The sequence below is a fragment of the Zootoca vivipara genome, chromosome 8 (assembly GCF_965207765.1).
Source record: "Zootoca vivipara chromosome 8, rZooViv2.hap1.1, whole genome shotgun sequence".
Lineage (NCBI taxonomy): Eukaryota > Metazoa > Chordata > Lepidosauria > Squamata > Lacertidae > Zootoca > Zootoca vivipara.
The window spans coordinates 30,237,200-30,258,786 of NC_142591.1; the positions used below are offsets into that span (position 1 = coordinate 30,237,200).

The following is a 21,587-nucleotide window of genomic DNA, read 5'->3' on the forward strand; positions in this document are numbered from 1 at the left end:
CACAGGAGTTAGGCAGCAACATCCCACATGTGCATATTTGATGGTTTGCTTTCCATTATACATGACAAAAGAACTGCCCCTGGTCTTAGGTGAAATCCAGTAGCATCATGATTATCCTGAGTGAATCCAGCAGATGTCTGGTTTTATCAGTCAACGTGCAATATCACAGCTGCAGCTGTAGACATCGTGAAATTCAAAGTTATGAGAAGTGACATTCTGGAACAAGTGAGATGGGACTATAGCTGTTTCAGTGATGCTATGGACAGTTGAATTATTTCTTCTGTATATGAATAATTTGAATAGGAGAAAGATGAAAACCTTCAAATATGTGGCTTCCCGAAAGGGAACTCTAGAGCGCTCCCTCCCAAATGCTTCAGCTAAACTCTGCCTTTACTCCAAAAAAAGAGAGAGGAGTACTTAGCTACAGTCGGATTCCAGAAATGGAGATTATTAGTTTTATTAGAAACATGCCTAATTGTTTTGGGAGAGAAAGCACACGCGGCTTCTGCTGTGATTGCATCTTCCAGTTCTAAGCCTTACTTGCCCCCCCCCCCCATTTATATGTTTGTTTACAATGTGCAGGGTTGAACTGGCATTTTCATATTTCAATGCACCAAAGGCCCCTTAATGAAGATGGTTGCAAGTGAGAGAAAAGAGATATGTAGCTTGCTCCCTAATGGCTTATTACAGTCACATTTGCAATTCAGATCAGTTTTTAAATTGACTGAAAATTTTCAACACATAGCAGGCAGTTTAAACTAATGATTGTCTGGAGGTTCATATCTGACATGAGCTGAGGTTCTGTTCAAAACAAATAGCAAATAATTCCTCCCATAGAGTCAAAATGTCACAATTTAAAAAGTGTACATTGTTTCCAGAGTGTGTCAGTTCTATAAGAAAATCACATACGCAGCAAATATTAGAGGGCCCTGCTTGACTCCCGATTTTTTCTTGATTTAAAAACAGAAATGTTTATTCGCATCTAAGAAGTATGAGCAAAAATCCTTTTTAAACGAAAAACAAAAAAATCCCCTTCAGATATCCTAATTGTAAAATAAAAGGCCCTTGGGGCAGTGGAAGGCCTGAGTTGCCTAGCAACCCTCAGCAGGTAGCAGAGATACAGCTGCAGCTGTCCTGATTCTTTCCTAAGAACCTTCTTATAGCTTTTTGTGTTAATCTTTAACCAGGCTTTTAAATGCTATATTTTCCTCTTCCGTCTTTAGTTGGTAGCTTGCAGGAGCCGACTGCTCAAATTTTCTCCCTCGGGCATCTTGTGAATCTTGTGAAGGTTTACAATTACATGTACCATCTAACCTTATTTTGCATAGCATATTCGGAAGGCTTAGTGAAATTTATGCTAAATTTATGCTAAATTTTTTTAAAAAAGCACCTTAAAGCAATTTACAATATATAGAATACAATAAAATATAGTTTAAATGTATTGAATCAGTAGGCAATGACAGTAGAACAACTGTAGCCTGAAGCCTGGGTTGAGTTGCGGTATGAGTATAATTGATGCTGTCCAATATGCCCAGGATATTAAGGAAGTTTTTACTGGGTGCCAATGGGCGTGCTTCTTGACGAGAGTGTTTCAAGATGAGGGACTATTAAGAGAAAACACCCATGCTCTGCTCATCCTCCTCCATACTGAGAAGGAGCTCGGGTGACAATTGCAGTCCCCATGCAGGTTTATATGGATATAAGTGGCAGTCCTTTGTATCAGAGTCCTGAGCCATATAAAACTTTTAACGTCAAAACCAGTATTTTGAATTGAGCCAGAAACTTATTAGTAGCCAGTACACCAGTGTTATATATTCATGCCTTCCTGTTTTTGTTAATAGTTGCAGATTTGATCCTCGTACGGGACAACTGCATATTCCTGCATTGCAGGGGGTTGGACAAGGTGTTCCTTAGGGTTCCTTCCAACTCTATGAGTCTGTTATCTAAGCTTCCATACTGTCTTCAAAGGCAGCCCCAGGAACCCAGGTCCATGCTGCTGCTTGAGCAAGTTGCTGTTGGCTTGTTTGCACAGGCGTTCAACATGGTGCGAAGACCTGCATGTTTGGATGAGGAATCAGAGCTCAGATACAACAAGCATAACTTCTGTGTCAACTAAAACACATCCAGCAACAACCTGGAATGTACTCCGAACTGTCAAGATAAGCAAACTTTTTAGGCTTGCCGTGTAAAGTTCTCTTGAGTTTCTTGGAGTAAAGACAGAATACAAATGAAAATAATTAACAAGCATGTGTACAGAGTGGCTGTCTTGTACTCAATACCCTGACCTGGAAGACTCTCTGATGAAAAGAAAAGTAACCTCAGTCCCCATAATTCCACACGAATAGTTTAAAACATTTCCCTAGTATCATCCATCACAGACACAAAAAGTTGTTCCGAAAACTCAGAAGTCACTACGCACTTTCTGTGCTTGTGTGATACTTAAGAAGTAGTTTTTTTTCCTGACAGCAATGAGACAAAGTCTTCCATTTCAATATTACAAAGAACAAACCATTGCTTTTTATTTCTGTTTCATCCTTTAGATACATCAGGAACAAAAACACCAGCATTTAAGCTAACTGCTTCTGACTGGGTCTGCTTTTAAAGATTTCCTGCATGGTTTTTGTTGGCACTAAGTCTGGCAGAAGGGACAAGAATCTCTGTGACCCACTGGTTCTGCTGCAAGTACCATAGGCAGGCAAATTAATTAAGTAGTCTTTGCACTATAGAATGGCATAAGCCACATTGAAACGATGCACACACTTCAAAACCATTCAAAGGGCAGGACTGGGATGATAAAGCATCTAGATGTTTGGTCTGAACCACCACAAGTTCCTTTGCTTGCACAAAACAGGTCAGAAATTTCCAAGAAAGGGGCTTCTCTGGTAAGATTATCAGGACTTTCTATTTCTATCCATGATACAAGCATGGTACACACATTTATCAATCTTATTTTGTGTTGTGGAAAGCAGAAGGACGTGCAAATGTTGCAGAAATGGAAAGTGTGGGCCACCTTTTTGGAATTTAAGAGAGGATGCAGATTAAGGTTTGGTCCAAATATTTGGGTTTTAGCTTTATCAGAGCTAGGTAATCTAGGTACAGGCATGGGATCTTTACAGTGGTCTCATTAAGAATAATTTAGAAGCTTGCCTGCTTTAAGCTCCTTTAGTATGGGAACTAAATTTAGCTGTTTGCACAGCTCCCAGTAAAACTGTTTCCAGCACATGACTGAGGTTGCTTTGTATGCATTTCTGCAATAAAACTGGCACACACCTGCCTTGGGTGGTAGAGTAGGGTGGAGTGACCGAGGTACAAGACAGCCTTGTTGGTAGAATTGGAAGCCTGGTCTCTCCATGCAATACATGTTCTGCCTGCCCCTTGGTCCTTCACCGGTGTGAAGGCTGAAGTGGGATATGCATGGCTAGTGTGAATCAGATTTCAAAGACCCTGTCTGGGGACTTTGGGGGAGCAAAATGACCCAACCACAATCCACAAAGGTATCTGGACAGCCCATTTGTTTTCAAAGTAAGTCCAGGATCTGGCACAGAGCTAGTTATAAACTGTGGATATTTTCTCAGTTAAAGTGAAAGGTCAAAATGATGCTCATCCTCTGCCATGGTCAACCCAGAGATGCAGACTGGAAGCAGGATTCAACCAGCTCAGTATAATCCAGAGAGCTTCCTTGGCCAGCAGCATCCATGATGTGAGAGGTTACCAGAGACACAAGCAAACTCAAATCCAGCTTGATTTCAAATTAATGAAACACCGAATCATCACAACAGTTTATAGTGATTTCATCAAATTCCTTGTCCCTGTTTTTTTGTTTTTTGCAACCAATGCATAGAGGGCCACTCTCTTGTGCTACGAACCTATTATTGTCACTCAAAAGATACAAGATCTTTTCTGCTGGGGTGTTCCAGCTTGCTTGCTTTGTGAACAAAGGTTTCAGAAAGTGATTGCTTGGGTCTCTATGTGAAGGGCCTGCTAACAGATGGTGAGTGATGTCTTCCACCTGAGGCTGCCCACAAATGCAAAATCTGTCTGTGCATGGGACCTTGTAGTGCCTGTCCAAGACTGCAGTGGTCATCACTTGGAAACACAGCTCAATAAAAGTGTTTCTTAAGGAAGTTGGTGAGAGTTGGACAGATAACTAGCTCTAAAATGCTCTGTTCTTAAGAGCTAATACCAAGGGGGGAAGTTGATGTTTCTAATTATTTGCAGGTCCCTTCTGGATTCTACCCACAAGAGCCAATCCCTTTTGTTGGCAGTTATTCAAGGTCAAAGCAGAGCTCTGTTCTGGATAGTAATAATAGTCTCCTCCAAGACATATTGATAAGCTGCTTTCCAGAGTTTGTTATCATCCAATTCCATATAGCACAGAGCAGGAAAGCGCTCTGTAAGCATTGTAGCAATTTTTAAAAATATACTTTAACTGAGTGCAGTCTATTATTGCCTTAATTGTTGGCCACCCAGATTCTTTACGAAGAAGAGTTTCTGATATTCCTGATGGTAGTCAGTACAGCTTCTGGGGATAAAAAAATATCTGCACTTAGTTTCCTTGGCTGAGTGGAGCATCAGTTGTACACAAGCTCCATAGTCCCTGGCCACAAGTCCCCAGATGTTGGTAACCAAAGGAGGAAGCAAAACCAAGTTCAATTTCAAACACATTTTTATATTTCAGAATTTTTTTATGTTTTTATTGCATGGTTTGCATATCACTGTGATTAAAACAGACAGTAATGTACTCTTAACAGAAAAGAATGGCTTTTCTGAGAGTTTTCAGACACGAACAAATGGTTTGCATCTCACCAAAGGAAAAATAACATGGACATAAATATTGCGTAAGGCCTGCAGTGGGCAGTGAAAAGCAATGAGGCTAAGAGCAGGTCATTTTGAAGGCGTTAGGTGCTAGCTCCAATTGCTCAACAGTGATTGTCATGGATGAGGCGACACTTCAAGAGTTTCAGATAGCTGTCAATTTTGTGTGAGTCCCTGCGCAAGCAGTGCAGCAGATTGTAGAAGGCAAAGAGGCGAGAATCTTCATCAGCCAGCTGCAGAGATGGCAGCCCCGACCATCTAGAATAGACTTCATTATCCAGGTCACCTGGGTGAACCTAATGAAGAAGAGAAAAATGAGTATCATTAGCAAGCATCCCAGAGACATTGTCTGTATCAGATCAATATTTAGAGAATTATAACATTAACACTTAAAGAGTTGCCTGGTATTTGTTTGAGATGAGAGAATATATTTGCTTAGGTTTTAAGAAAGCCAAATGGAATTGCAAAAAACCCCCATCTTGACAGGAAGAACAATATATTTGCTCCAGACAGTAAAAAAAAGAAAGAGCTCATGCTTCAAACAATTGAATTGATCTCCATGATTATTACTCATTTACATTGCAACTCTGTTGTGCAAAGTGCTTTCCCATGATTTATATGTATGTATCTGTAAATAGAATGCCGTACTATTAGCTTTCATGATGAAACAGTGACTCCCTTGGGTGATATGGAAGTATTCAGGCATGAGAACAGAACTTTAAATATAGCACTCAGATTAGAATTCCTTTATCCAAAGGATAGCTGCCTTGTTTTGAAAGCACACAGACTTTTCTTTGGGGGCTAGCAGCATTTGTGCACCCAAATGGTTGCAGCTTTCCTAATTTCCTGAAATCTATAGGCTTGAATTGGCTTAGCTGTGCTGGATTGGAGCCAATATCTGGAGTAGGGAAGAGATGAAAACATTGTTTCTTGTGAAGGTAAAGATAAAGGGTAAAGGGACCCCTGACCATTAAGTCCAGTCGCGGACGACTCTGGGGTTTCTGCCGAACCAGAGCAGTGCACAAAAATGCCATTTACCTTTCCGCTGTATTTATCTACTTGCACTTTGATGTGCTTTCGAACTGCTAAATTGGCAGGAGCAGAGACCGAGCAACGGGAGCTCACCCCGTCACGGGGATTCGAACCACCAACCTTCTGATCAGCAAGCCCTAGGCTCTGTGGTTTAGACCACAGCACCACCCGCATCCCTAGGTTCCTGTGAAGGGAACCATCCAAATTGGGGTGGGGAACCTGTGGCCCTCCAGATGTTTTTGGACTAAAACTTCCACCACCCTTGAGCATTGGCTGTGCAGGCTGGGAGGTGGATCCAACAACATCTGGTGGGCCACCGATCTAGAAGTTACGATCAACTTGTATCGCCTGTTTTCAAATTGAGCAATAGGCCCTAAAAACACTGATTTAGAAACCTAAAGGGGTGGGGAGAGTTCCAAAGAGACATGTTAATTATAGAATAGTGGGGCATAGCTTTTCCTAGAACACACTATTATTAAAGGAAAGAATAATATTGCTGTAGTGCTCCACCTGATATTGTGTAATTAATTCAAGGGAAAGAAATAGAGAAGGGTTTTAGAAAGAAGAAGAAGGCTGCATAACTGGCAGAATGAATGATGGAACTTGCCCCCATTTGGACATAAGCAATCTAGGGCTTATGGTAGCTTATCAGCCCCTTGTTGTCATTTCTGTCATTTTCCAGTTCATGGATGTTGACTGTCTGAGAATGTGTGTTTGGAGCACTTGTCCAGGCTCATTGAGTAATTTAGAACGCTGGATTCTGCAGAATACTGTCCTATGCAACTAGGAGAATTCCCAAGTCCTTTCTACTTACCCTCCCAACTATTTTCTCCATCCCCTCCAGAAGCCGTTTGTTTTGCTCCTCAATCTCCATGGCCTTCCAAAGAATGGTGTCGGGAGCCTCTTTGATTCTTTGGACCTCCGAGACCAGATGTAGCAGAGGGTCATTCCAGGAACGGAGAACACTCAGCACTAAATTTAGCAGGTCTTCATGCTGCACATTAGAAAACCAAATTATGTTTTGTTAAACAGTGCCACAAGATTTACACAGGAGACAGATAATCCTAGCAAGTCATTTTTTAAACTTATGTGTTAACAGTTTTCTAGCCTGACCTCAATTGTCCTGGACTTCTGCCAGGACTACTGTAATGCACCCTGTTTGGGGTTGCCCTTGAAGACTGTCTGGAGTTACAGCTAGTGCAGAATGCAGCTGCTAGGATGGTAAGTGGGGCAGCCCAATGGGACCATGTATCATGCACTAGCTGCCAGTGAGCTATTGGGCCCAATTCAAGGTGTTCATACTGGTGTACAAAGTCCTAAACAGCTTAGAACCCAAGTACATAAAAGAGTATCTCCCTCAATACCAAACACCTTTGCTCCAATGATCAACCGGGGTGTGTGTGTGTGTGTGGATTAGTGGTTACACTCTATAGGCTGCTGCTTGGTTGATGTTGACCTGTGATAGGGCCTTCTCAGTGTTGGCTCCCCATTTGTAGAATACCTTTCCTGGTGAGATGTGTCTGTCCCTGTTTACATAGGCGTTTGATGGCGGAAAGTCTCCTGGCAACCCTGAAATTATTAGATGTGAGTGTATGTGACTTTTACATATTTTAGTGGTTTTAAATAATGCTTTTTAATTTTTAACAGTAATTGTTTTATCCTTTTGGTGTTTGCCACCCTTGGCTCCTACAAGAGGAAGGGCAGGATAGAAAACAGTAACAGCAACAGGTTGTTGTTGTTGTTGTTGTTGTTGTCGTCTGTTCACTGTTCTTCCAGATAGCACTAGAACCAATCAATCAGACTTTGTCAAGTATTTCCAGAAGTCGGGCATTTAGTGTCACTGGTCCCGTGCTGTGAGAGATTCAGTAGGCATTCTTGCTTTTGACTTCCAAACATTTCCTGGAGACTTTTAAAATGCTGACAGGCCTATGCAGCTGTTTAAATCCTTTTGACTGGCCAGTAACTTTAACGATAGCTCTGTTTTTCATGGCTTTTGCATGTTTTCATATATGCACTGTGCACCTCCCTGATATTCTATGAGAGAGTGGTAGAGAAATATTTTGGAGATAATATCTTTGGGCTAACTGGGTGACAGAATCCCCTGAGTACACAGTATCAATAAACTGTCCATGCACTCTCCAGCGCTGGTAGACGCTGCTCTGTTCAGCCTTGTTGAATGGAATGCCCTTTAATCTGATGATTAGTTTAAGCATTAATGAGACAGTTTTAGAAATACGGGATCTGGAAAATATTTGAGAACATAATGGAAGGTGAAATCTGTGGTAGGCCACTTAATACCTTATCCAAAACATTTCTAGGTCTACGTATAGCATGGCAAACATGCCCAGGCATGGGTCTGATTCCCCTTTGAAGTGTTTTGCTTCTGGGGAGATTTCTTTTGAAACTTTGCCACTGCTTGGGGTGAGCCGGAAGATCAAAGGGGCTTTTTCTTTCCTGGGATCCTCCTAGACATTTTGCTGCCCTTGAGACCTCTCTAATGTCGACACCAACACTTTTCACTTTGCTTACTGTGGCAAAATACACGTACCCTGCGGCTGAACCCTTTCGCACTCCATAGGTCGGGAGAACTGCAACACTGCTAAGTTCAAATGCTCACGCACCAGCTCTCTAGCCAATACAAATAGCGAGAGGGCTGTGTCTCATGGCTTGGTTTCTGAGGAGGCAGATTATTCCATGGATAAAGGCAACTTAGAAAGAAAACTATTGCCTGGGAATCGATACAGCTTTGGTGGTAAGTGCTACTTCAGCATTTGCAAATACATCCAGAAATTTTCCCACGAACTCTAATTACCTTGACAAGTGTATGGACTAGAAACTTACCTTTTTTTAAAAAAATAATTCTTTTAATAAGATACTTATTAAATTTTAGAAGCTGACATACTGGGGGGGAATTATATGGCACACTATGGACTTTTGACAGTTGGTACCCACCACGCTTCCTCTCTCTTTGCCTTTGCCTGCTGTACTCCTGTCTTCCTTTACAGTCACACCTCTTTCCTTGGAACAGAATAGATGTCAGGCCTGAAGGGCAGCCTTGGGGACTTTCCACTGGCCACACATCTACCCCAGGCCACAACACTCACCATTTCTTCTTCATGTCCTCAAGTTCTTTTGCCTAGCAAGAACATGCCCTTGCACTTGCTTGTCAGGATGGAAGATTGAGACATGATGTTTGCATGGCTGGAATGTAGCTGACTGTAGAGAGGCAAGCATCACATCCGTTGCTCCACCCTCGCCACTCCAGAGGGATGGGCTCGGCCAAGACTTTCTTGACTAGGAATGGATATTCCGATTACCGAGAGCGACGTGGGCAACAGAGCCAGAGCAGGCTACCCGGAGTCAACATCCACCTTGCAGTACGCCCGCCGTCTCCATGATGGCTCACTACCTGAGGACCCCAGCCAGCACAGCATCTGGCAAAGCTGGCTTAACAACAGCCATGATGTGTCTTTTATTGTGAACTGAATAGAGCAGGCATCCCCAAACTGCGGCCCTCCAGATGTTTTGGCCTACAACTCCCATGATCCCTAGCTAACAGGACCAGTGGTCAGGGATGATGGGGATTGTAGGCCAAAACATCTGGAGGGCCGAAGTTTGGGGATGCCTGGAATAGAGTGTTGTGGGTGTGGAGCGGGTGTCTATGGATTTAGCTGGTTGTTGTTTTTAGTTGCTATTTTGTTAATGTTGTTTTATGGATTCTAAATGCTGTATTGATTTGTTAATATAATATGACTTTTGCTGTGATTGTGGCGTTTAGCTTATTTTTTTAGTTGCCATTTTGTTAAATAATTGCAAATATTTCATTGATTTGTTAATTATATTATTTACTAGTGTCATTCAGCCCGTTCAGTAAACGGGTGCTAGCCGGGCGGGAACGGAGGGGAAGCCCTGGGACCATGCAGGCGTCGCCTCCATTGAGCGCCCGAGGCCCGCCGGCCCCTCCTCCGCCTCCTCCCACTGTCCTGAGTGGCGACAGCCTCCTCCACTTCCCTGCTGCAGCGGAGTGACGCGGGGCAGCGAGGCAGGAGAGCGAGGGACAGCACGCTTACCTGAGGCGCGCTGTGGGGAGGCCGTTGCCACTCGGGACAGCGGGAGGAGGCGGAGGAGGGGCCAGTCTCTGCGCTCCAAGTCTCTGCGTCCAATCCCTGTGTCCGTGGGGCACATGTGCAGTAGCGCGGACACAGAGACACAGGGACTGGACGCAGAGACACAGGGACTTTATTATATAGGATGCTCTGTTATGTTATTGTTATTTATTGTTTGTAAGTTGCTTTGAGATTCACTTGAATGAAAAGCAGCACAGAAATGCAATAAATCAAAATAAAATCAAAATCAAACCTGCTTTTTGCCTCTGGCTCCACCCACCCAAGGTATTGCTAACTTGTACCACTGATTACAGTGGGGACTAAATTAAAATAACCCTGGCCCTGTAGATTAATGCCTTGCAAGACTTCCTATGGCCACTTAATGTGTCCTCCTTTCCTCCTGTTCGCCTTTGGACTGAGTCATTGAGACTTTCTAATCTAAGCTACTCATGTGCTTGTTCCTTGTTCTGTTTGCATTCAAATAGGTAGAACTCACATGAATCTGCTGAGCTTGCTCCTTGTCTTCAGGAGTGGTTAGGGACGAAGTGTGGCAGCTGTTAATGGCTTTTGCAATAAACCCTCGGCCCTGAGCATAGCGTTCATCCTGAAGATAAGAAAAATCAGACTTAGTAGAGTAGATAACAAGAAAAGAAGAATAAGTAGTAGTAAGAAGAAATAATCAGTAGTTACTTTGTCTTTGCAGATGCTGCTCGTGTGAAATGTATCCTTCAGATTTAATTTCGTATCAGAACCTTATTACACGCTCCTCTAAGACTGTGTCAAATGTAATTTGCTTTAAACTTTTGGGGATCAGGTTTCTCCATAATCTGCTTATAAATAAGAGGGTCTCTGTTTTGTAAAGTGATCCATAGTCTGTGATCCCACTGAGTAGTGTGGGATGAACATTTCTATCTCAACATCTCTCTGCCAAACTCCAAAGCAACCCTAGTGCCTGGGTCTTTTAATTGCTTCTCTCCTACAAAGCATTCCACTCAGAAAACCCTTTGTTACTTTGTTTTGCTCCTCTAAATGGTTTCTGTGTATAAATGGCACTGTTTTATTCACTCGCTCCCATCTGTTGCTCTTGTGCCTCCTAAGAGCGTCTCTTTCCTTTGGTATGCTGGACCTATTGAAGAAGACCTCCTAACCTGCCTCTCCCCCACTTCTTAAACTTAAGGTGTCTTAAGGTGTGCAGGAGCGTAGCTTGCTGAGGTATATGTTAAAGTAAAATCCTGAATCTTTATTCCTGTATTCCCTCATCTGCAATTGAAGCCTTAAATACACGATCTTGCTGAAATTCATTTCAATTGTGCATAGCTTTCTCCTCAATACTTAATACTGCTTTAGAAAAATTAAAGATGATTAATTAAGACTTAATATAGTTGGGACAGTTTATACGGCTTCGATGATGATACGCAAAAGAGCCTGTGAGTCTTTATTCCTATTTCAATCATACTTGGCTACCATATGAGTATGGTCTTGTATTGTAAACTGCCCTGTGATCCTTAGACGAAGGGTGGTGAAGAAATGTTTTACACACACACACACACACACACACACACACTCACGTACCTTGGCTTGAATGCCACAAACCCGGAAGTAAGTGTTCTAGTTTGCGAACATTTTTCGGAAGCCGAACATCTGATGCGGCTTCTGCTTCCTGTTTGCAGGGAGCTCCTGCAGCCAATTGGAAGCTGCGCCTTGGTTTCCGAATGGTTTCAGGAGTCAGACAGACTCCTGGAACGGATTAAGTTCGAGAACCAAGGTACCGCAGTTTACATTCAAGGTAGATTTATCCAACTGGCCTTTCCAAATAATGGGTGGTACCCAGCCAAGTCTTTCTCAGACTTGATTTTCAATTTTCATATCTACCCCTGAATGGCTGGATGTTGTGTTTTTTAATGTTATTGTTTGCTTTTATATTCTTACTTGCACATCACTCTGGGGTCCTACAGGATGAAAGGTTGTCTAAAAACAGCATACAAAGCCCATTCATTCCTCTGAGCATCTCTTAGTCAAACCCTCCCAATAATCATAACAGTACTTAGCACCATACTTGTGTGATTTCCTATTATAAAAGGGGGGCAGAAAGAAACAGAAAGGCAGCCACAGATTTCCCTTTGCCAGAGAGTTTCCCCCCACCCCTATTTCTTCATGTCATCTTTTACTTGGGGTTCATTTTGTAGAAAAGTATATGGCAAGAAAAGTTTGGCTACTTACAAATTCATTGAACATTTCCGAAGACAGGGAGTGGATATAGTGTGAGAGTTTGACAGCACGGTCAAAAAGATCCCCAAGAGAGACCTGGCAAGTGTCAGACCCATTGGGACAAATAGGTGATGATGTTACACCCTTCCTTGACAGGTACACATTAGTAATCGCCAGGATGGCCAGCAACACACCTGTTCAGGTAAACAAGAACAACAACCTCAGATGTCCATCAAGTCCAGAAAGTGAGTGGGAAACTTTCCACATTATTCTGCCTCCTCCTTTAATGTTTAACTTCATTAAACCACCATATGTGAGGAAACCAACTTTTTATAGATATATGATTGTGTTTGCATAAATGTAAGAGTGTGGAAAGATAGGTTGCGCCCCTTTCTTTCTGGCTTTCCCCAAGGGTTGCTTCCTTCCCTACAAACATATGGTGTTTAAATTAAATTTGAAGGAGGGTGGTGAGGTCGCTCCCAAGATTTTGATTGTCCTGGGATTATGTCTGCAAATTTTCAGCAGCTGTGCCGTTTAAACTCTTCTGCATATGTAACGGGACTCCAGAAAAAACCTGTAGCACACCGGAATGCATTCAAAAGGCTCCTGGATGCCTTGGGAAGGTAGTTCTGCAAACACTGCTTATACTTTAAGACCCCCCCTTCCCAATCTTTAATATCTTCTAAATCTGTATGCTGCATATAAATGGTCCCCATATCTTTGCTATGCAAGAAGAGTGCAGCAAAGAAACTGATCGGTGAAACACAAATGTTTTGATTTTATATTTGTCTAAACTATGCTTTAAGGCACAAGTCTATAATAAATGTACTATGATATAGGTCCATTCTTAGCAGAAGCCATAGCTCAGGAGTACATGCCTTGCATGCAGAAGGTCCCAGGGTTCTATCCCTGGCATTGCCAGTAGAAAGTTGAGGTATAGGTAATGTGACTCTAGAAACCCATAACTAGTCAGAGTAGACAAGACAATACTGGTCTGTATTGACAGATAGGTTGACCTGCTATAAAATAGCTTCCTCCGCTCTGAACCTCAGTTATGTTTATATGCTGATATTAGTGCACACACCCACCCACACACACACACAGAGAGAGAGAGAGAGAGAGAGAGAGAGAGAGAGAGAGAGAGAGAGAGAGAATATTTTCAACATCTTGTGTTCTGGCTATTTGTGTGAAGAGAGAGAGAATATTTTCAACATCTTGTGTTCTGGCTATTTGTGTGAAGCAAGTCTTAGACCTCAATCTGGAAGACTTCTACTGGGACTGATTGGTCATGATCAACTCCACAGTTATGATCTAAACAGCAACAGTAGTGCTATGCTTTTATCAATACCAATTAAAACACCATCAAGTTGTGAACAAACTTTGAGTTCATTAGAAATCTTTTTTGAGTAAACAAAAGAAGGTGAGAGACATTGCTGAGCTGAATGAAAAGCCACAACATATGCAGTTTTAATACTCTCAGATATCATTCTTTTGCATACTTACATAAGAGTAAATTAATCTAAACTCAGTGGGACCAAACTTCGGAATGCATAGAAGTGCACGGTTCGTTATGTTAGATTGCTGCTGTTACCAAACGAGTCTTGGGTTGCAGCAAGGTGAAGGCATGATGCTACATTATGTCCCATTAGATTTCAAGGAAGAGCATAATTGGAGCAAATTATGTTTTAATATGTTTTTCGGCTATAAGAATTGAGAAGAATCAGTGCTCTCCTTCATAGAAAATGCATCAAGTATAGTGTGAGGATCTAAATTGATCATGATCCACCAGAATATTCTCTAGTGCACAGTGTGACATTGTGCAGTATGTTTAGAAGAGTTTGTGCAAAAGTTCTAAGAAGATTCCCTCCCTGCGTTCTTACAGAGGCGGCAAAATGATTTACAGGGTGTTTATGCATGCCTATTACAAGTGACTTGAAATTTATTCAATTTAAAGTTTCCCCTTAATCTAAAAGAGAGAAAGGCCCAAAGAGTGGAAGAACACGTACCTTTCAGTGAAACCTTCTTGTTGATCGTGGTAGAAACCATCTCTGCTGACTTGCTTTATCAAACAGAAGATGGAATATCTAGTTGCTGTCACCTTTAGGTTCCATCTTTATATACACTTTGATGCCCATCCATAAATGCAGCAGGATTTGCTCCCCCTTTGCTGGTCTCTTTGCTCATCAACAGGATTCAAAGTTCATAATTACAAACATCAATAAGCCTATTCATATTCATCAAGAGTTTGTGGGCTCCAGGAAGGATACTAGTTAATTAAGCTGGTTAAAAGAGTGAGTAGACACATGCCCTGCTTTAAAAATCCTGTAAACTATAACTGTCCTCGATGTTTCTTAATGCACCTTAAAATTTACGTCATTGCCAAAATTGATCAGAGACAGGCAACGGAAATTAGAAATCGGGGATATAGAATATCTATGAATAAGAAATGCAAAGAATGTTCTTTAAAATATACTTGTCATAAGAACATTGTACACTAAAATAGTGAAGTTTAACTCTCTACTAAGAAATGGGAAAGAAAAAACAACCTAAACTGGCAATGTGTTTAGATCTTCATTTGATAACCATTCAACATCTTCTTAGTCAAATTCTGAGGGGTCAACTATAATCAACTATAAGATTAACACATCAAGAGAAGGATGGTAATTTTAATAAAAATTAAGAGAAAATAATATAATCATTTGTATGTGATAGATGAGGGTTGTATTTGGCTAGATCCTGTTTGGAGTAGGCCCATCCAAATTAATGAACTTAAGTTTAGCATGTCTATTAACTTCAACAGGTCTACTCTGTGTAGGACTAGTGTTAAATTCTGTCCTAAATGAGCTGGCGGAAACTTGATGTAAGGAACCATTTATTCCTGGGACGTGTCTGGTGTCCTAGTGGCCCTGTGCCTCTATCTCTCAGTTTGCATTCTTATGCCGGTTCTAGCTGTAGCTGGGATACTGAAGTGTGTGAGCTCAGTGAAGCCAAATCCAATAATAAAACTGAAGAGTGAATATAAATTTGGCTAAAAAGGAATTTCAGTGTGGGGTGGCTGTGCCAGGATTCACCAGGGAATTTTGGGATATGGAATGGATGAATTATTTCTCATCACTTATACATGGTGAGAAGGCGACAGTCTCTTGTTCTGCAACCACACATTGAAGCCATCATTTGTGCCTTTGAGCTTTAGGCCTTCACAACTGTAATGATCTCCACAGGAGGTTGCCCTTGAAGTCCATTGCAAAAGTGCAGCTGGTGCACAGCAGAGCAATTTATCTTTTGGTGTATGTGTGTGTATGTGGGGTGTCACCAGGAACACACAACAACAATGTCCCATAGTCTGGGTTTCTTCTTCCTTTCCAGGCTAAACAGAACTTGTGCAGAGTTAACAACTGCGCAAATATTATCAGCTGAATCAGTTAGGATGGGGGTGGGTGCTCACAACCATTTGCACATTCAAGTCAACAGTGCTTGATAGCTCCAGTGGGTTTGTATGGTTTTGCTCGGTAGATGAACACTTAGTGAAAAATCATAGAATTAATGGGTTGAATCAAACTAGTTTGTCACATGACTTAGGCCATTCACAAGAATCCTTCCTCACACAGAAACCCACTAGAAAAGAATATTGATCGTGAACAAAGGTGTGTGTTGAAATAATGATCTTAGACAATTTCACACGAGGATCCAAAAGCATAAAATGATGCCCCCTTGTTCTAGACTGAAACACAATTTTTATAATGATATGTTGTTGTTGTTTAATCATTCAGTCGTGTCCGACTCTTTCCACTGCCTCCCGCAGTTTGGTCAGACTTACGTTGGTGGCTTTGAGAACACTATCCAACCATCTCGTCCTCTGTCATCCCCTTCTCCTTGTGCCCTCCATTTTTCCCAACATCAGGGTCTTTTCCAGGGAGTCTTCTCTTCTCATGAGGTGGCCAAAGTATTGGAGCCTCAGCTTCAGGATCTGTCCTTCCAGTGAGCACTCAGATCCATTCCTTCAGGATGGATAGGTTATCAGCCTTGAGTGCTCACTGGAAGGACAGATCCTGAAGCTGTTGACTTGATGTTGACTTATAATGATATACAGAGATGGAAAGTCAAGTATGGAAAATGGTGCCTTCTCTGGAATGTGCTGTCCAAAGTGACTGTATGCTGGCCTGGCAGTTGTTTCACATGAGCTGAACACTCTTATCGAATGATGTGTTTCAGGCATGGTGGGTGAAGCACTACGCTGTGTACACACACTTATTAAACTTGCTAATTACCTTTGGGTTCAGAAGGACTAGGCCTGCCCTGCCATCATTTCAACTTTCAAGTAGTCATTGCAGCTGAAATGGTAATGTATATGCATCAAGATAATGTTTATGTCAATGCTAGGAACTTAAAGATAGAAAAGATGGGATCACACACATATCTGTTATAAGTTGAAAGCTGCGCTACCATTGGCCAACATTACTCAAGTCTTTGGATTCTATATGTGAAAGCTCTGAAACAGGGATGGTCAGCCTTTTTTTTCCTGAGGGCCACATTCCCTGAGGAGTAATCTGTTGGAGGCAGCATACTGGTGGTGGCTAGAGTGAGAGCTGGTAATGGGTGGAGAGACAAAGGCATCCTAGATCAACTAATCTAGAAGACCATTCTGCTTTAATATTCCCCACAGAATATTCTCCATCCTATGCACTGGGTTTAAGAGATTACTCTCAAATAAGATTGCAGAGGCTTTTCTTTTGTACAACAGACCAATATAGCTCAGGAAAACAAGTGAAAGTAATGTCCTTTTCACTTGAGTATGATACACACACCTGGCAGAAGCCTACTGATTTGCTTTCAGATAGCTGGGGGAAAGTAAGCTACTCAACTAGAAAAAAGTACCGCAAGTCATTCTTTAAAAATAAAATAAAATATTGCCCCTTTTAATTGAAAGAGGGAAAGGAGGGAAACCACTTTAGAAAGCTGGGGAAAATAAGGAGGAAATGAACAGGAAGGAAGAAACTCTAATGGGACGGAAGAATTGGGCTGCTTTAGGAGTAGCCAGGATGAAATGAGGTCAGGGACTGTATGAAACCACAAACAAGTTTAATATTGTACCAGATGTGATGCAGTGTGTATGTATACAGTGGTACCTCACAAGACGAATGCCTCACGCAACGAAAAACTCACAAGACGAAAGCGTTTTGCGATGTTTTCGGCGCTTCGCAAGACGAAGTTTTCTATGGCTGCGCTTCGCAAGACGAAGTTTTTCGGCATTTTTTCTTTCTTTCCATGGCAAACCGCGCTTCACAAGTCGAAAATCTCGCTAGATGAAGCGACTTGCGGAATGAATTACTTTTGTCTTGCGAGGCACCACTGTACATATATACAGATGCATATAGGTATGTACAGTGTGTACATATATTTTTAGACAGCCTTTCAGCTCTAAGAAGAGTCCAAGTAGTCAACTGAAAACAATTAAACACCAACACACTTAAAAAGACTCAATAAAACAGATAGACAAAACCACAACTAGCTAAAACTCAAACACACACTAAAGACCAGGCAAAACTACAGTATCTAAACTGCCCACTCGAAAGGAGCAGGTCTAACTTTGCTTGGGAAACAATTCCACAGTTGGCAGGGGGCTGCCACTGAAAAGGCCCCCATCTCACAGTCTTCCTTACCTGATGGTCAGGTACATTTGGAGGGAAGCAGACCTTCAAATATTGTAGTCTCCAACTATTAAAGGCTTCAGATATAATAAGGCATGCCTAGCACCACCACTGTTTTTAGTGACAACAAGACAAAAACATTTCTATTCACCTTGGCTTTGGGAAGTTAATTTTGAGACTAAAGTGTGTGTGACCTCTTCCTCTGCTCATCTTTTTAGTGGGTTGGGTTGAGTTGGATCAGCCCTTTTACACATGTTATTGTTGAGCAGTTTAGCTTGGATTTTTGTTTTATTGTTTTACTTTTGTTTGTATACTTATTTTTAACATTAGTCACTTGGGGGGGGGGACAACTAATAAAGAACCACAAGTACACAAACAAGGACTTGCACCTCAAACTGGCCCCAGAAATAAATCCGAAGTCAGTGCAAATTGAACAAGGACAGTGTAATATATGGCAAGAAAAGCAGACACTAGAAAGAAGTCAATAAGGTAGTTGTGGGGTTTATACCCAACTTGCTGTGGAAGTCACTGAAACTGTGCTGGAAAAGGCACAATAGTAGGCAAAAACATTTTTTAAGGGTAAATAATAATAATAATAATAATAATAATAATAATAATAATAATAATAATAATATGGCAACCCTAGTCATCCAGAATGCTAATCCTGCATCTTGCCCTCAGGAAATGATTTGTGTCGCATGTTACGTTGCGCTACATCAAATAACACAACTGCCACTTTAAGATTTGAACTTTTAAAATAGATTTCATTGCCAGATGTGAAACTTTATTAAGGTGTTGTATTCATCCCCCCTCCCGTCCCTTCCTGCATCCTTAATATGCAGGAGCCATCTATGTGCATATATCAGCCAGCAAGACCTCTCATCCAGTTTCCAAATCTTCTTTCCCAGTACGTATGAAAGAGCTTTGGAAATCAAATGAATAAGCAATCGTTTTAATTAATGTCCAGAACTTCAGATGGTTTAATGAATATTTCCACCCAGACCTGTGCAATGGGGATACACAGAACTCTGAATCCGTAGTGATTTCGTAACTGCTTGCGCAGGTAGGTGAAGCTCTGGACCTGTCAGCAAAAGCTAGTGGGCCAAGAGAGTTGATGTCTTGGGGGCAAACCCTAGAAGAGGAGGTGGCGTTGGAAGGCACAGCCACACAGTACATGTCAAGCAGTGTCATACTACTCCCCCCCCCTTCTACTCTCCCCTTGACATCAGTGGAAGGGAAATTAACTACATCAGCTCCAGGGCTAAATCTGTGGACATGCCTAGGTAACAAGATGTCTTTAGATCCTAGAGATCCAAGGGCGCCCTATCCTTTCCCTGGCATGGTTGCATAGATGGCACAACAACCAAGCATCTAATCCCACATTTGGGCCTTTTCCAAGACAACTGTGGCCCATCAACCTCAGGGTTGCCTACACTGACTGGCAGGAGCTTTCCCAGCTTTCAGATGGGGATCTCCCCTACCTGCAGACGTTGGGCTTGAACCAGGGGCATTGTGTGTGTGCAAAGCATATGCTCTGTTACTGAGCTCTTCCCCATACAGTTTGATGTTGGTGTGAGCCTAAAACAGGCATCCCCAAACTGCGGCCCTCCAGATGTTTTGGCCTACAGCTCCCATGATCCCTAGCTAACAGAACCAGTGGTTGGGGAAGATAGGAATTGTAGTCCAAAACATCTGGAGGGCCGAAGTTTGGTGATGCCTGGCCTAAAACCACCCCTTCCCGTGTCAAACTAAATACAGCGATGTCCTGTGCGTGAGTGGTGCATGAGCAGAGCTGAGGTGTCTTCCCATTTATGCTCTCCCACACATCACCTTTACACAATTGTTTATCATAGGACAGAAGATTAATAATCTGTGCCTTTATCTTGCTTTCATCCCTGATTTGCTTACTTTGCCAGTAAGGCTGGTTTCCCACATAGCTTTCAGAATATAAAATAATTTGAACTGAATGAAGGTCAGGAACTGGTTTTTAAAGAACCCTACATGTAAGCAGCATAGCTGCCAAGTTATCCCTTTTTTAAAGGGAAATTCCCTTATGCTGAATAGACTTCCTCGCGAGAAAAGGGAAAACTTGGCAGCTATGGTAAGCAGTAGGAAATATACCTTGAGTTATACCGACCTTTTTACTCTGATTTTATCTAAAACAACTCCAGCTGTGTCATGTCTGCTTCTTCCATTCTAATTGCTCACCATAATCTCTGAGATCTGGGTCTTTCATAAAAAATGAATGTGAAGGGGACTGGTTTGATTTATTTGTGTACGTGTGTGTGTGTTGGTAAATAAAGCAAGTAGCTGTTTCCTCCCCTCACCCCTCTCCACGTAAAGGATCTTGACATTTTAAAAGTATCTTTTCAAAATGATTGTCACAGAATGGACAGAATTATAAATAAATACTTTGCTGCTGTACACAAAGGTCAGTGCAAAAACTCGGGGGGGGGGCAAGCGAAGGAAATACAGTGGTGTGCTGGATATTATTATTATTATTGTTATTATTTTAAAAAGAGGTTGAGAAATAATTCAGATTTTTCTTGCCTTTTTGGTACTGAAGTGTGTCTCATATAACATGCTGCAAACCAAAGAGGTAAATTACTGAAGTACAAAGTTAAACCGAGAACTAGATCTCAATTCATTACCATTAAAAGTAGCCTGTTGGCCATTCCTGGGACACAAATCAAAGACTGAAGGCAGGTGTTTCCTTGCCATTGCCAAAGCTGTTGTCTGTACAAGGGATTTAACTAAGTGCAAGAGCTTTTGCGTTCACTTCAAGGGAAGGAGAGTTCCACATTCCTAAACTAGCAGAGGCTATGACCATTCAGACAGCACAAAATGTCAGTGCAGTGTTTCACTCTTACGGCAATTTTTTGCTAGACACTGTTTGGCTGGGAGCTCCTCTAGCCAAATCATTTCAGGCCCTGAAACAGTCATCAAGGAAGAACTTCCATTTGGGCCAAATTAAGTGAGATCTTTGTACAATATTTGAGAGGAGGAGTATGCTCTAGAACAGTTGGTCATGGAATTGACCAGAGGGGAAGCACCTGGGAATGTAATCTTAAGTGGTATCTAGAACCTGGTGTGAGCTGTAAGTGTTACGGAACTGACTGGGAACGGGCTTCCCACAAGCATCTGGCTGGCCACTGTGAGAACAGGATGCTGCACTGGATGGGCCACTGGCCTGATCCAGCAGAACTTTTCTTGATTTCTAAGCTGCTGGGCAGCCTCTTTCCTTATTCCTTCCCCCAACTCACCCCCTTGTCAGAGCCTTGACTTGATTAGTGCTAAAAGTTACTAATAGATCTTTCCTACCATGTTCTTAGCTCTGAACTCCTTTACTTAAGGCAGTGACAAAGGTGGTGGTTTAATGGAAGACCTGTTAAAGACACTATTAAGCTCTTCATCCATTGAGTGCAGAGGCTCTAAAGACTTCCATCGCCTCTTTCTGCTGCAAGGTTGGAGAACCTGTGACTCTCATTAACCACAGACAGTATGGGTACATTAAATTAGAAATGTAGCAGCAGTTTATATGGAAAAAGATAAAGAAAAAACATTTGTACTTTGAAGTTTGACTGGAGGCATTAAAGTCTCTTATAAAGCAAGAACATATATGAGTACATGCACACTAAAAACATACCTAACTTATTAAAGTGTGTAACAACTGGCTTATTGTCCAGTGTGAAGTTGGAACCAGCTTGAAGTCAGAAGAAGAAGCCAAATCAATTTCTTCTGGTTTTTCAAGTGTTGACAGATATGAGAATGGCCTATT

The 21,587-nt window shown here is 41.9% G+C and overlaps 1 protein-coding gene across 1 annotated transcript; it reads right to left on the reverse strand.

Moving 5' to 3' along the window:
* Positions 1-1,607: 1,607 nt before the first annotated feature.
* PRL (prolactin) lies at positions 1,608-14,207 on the reverse strand. Its single transcript, XM_035125422.3, has 5 exons — positions 14,168-14,207; positions 12,174-12,355; positions 10,450-10,557; positions 6,662-6,841; positions 1,608-5,111 (listed from the first exon to the last, which is right to left on the reverse strand). Exons 1-5 carry the CDS (start codon positions 14,205-14,207, stop codon positions 4,920-4,922), a joined length of 702 nt encoding a protein of 233 aa, XP_034981313.2. The 3' UTR covers positions 1,608-4,919.
* Positions 14,208-21,587: the final 7,380 nt, after the last annotated feature.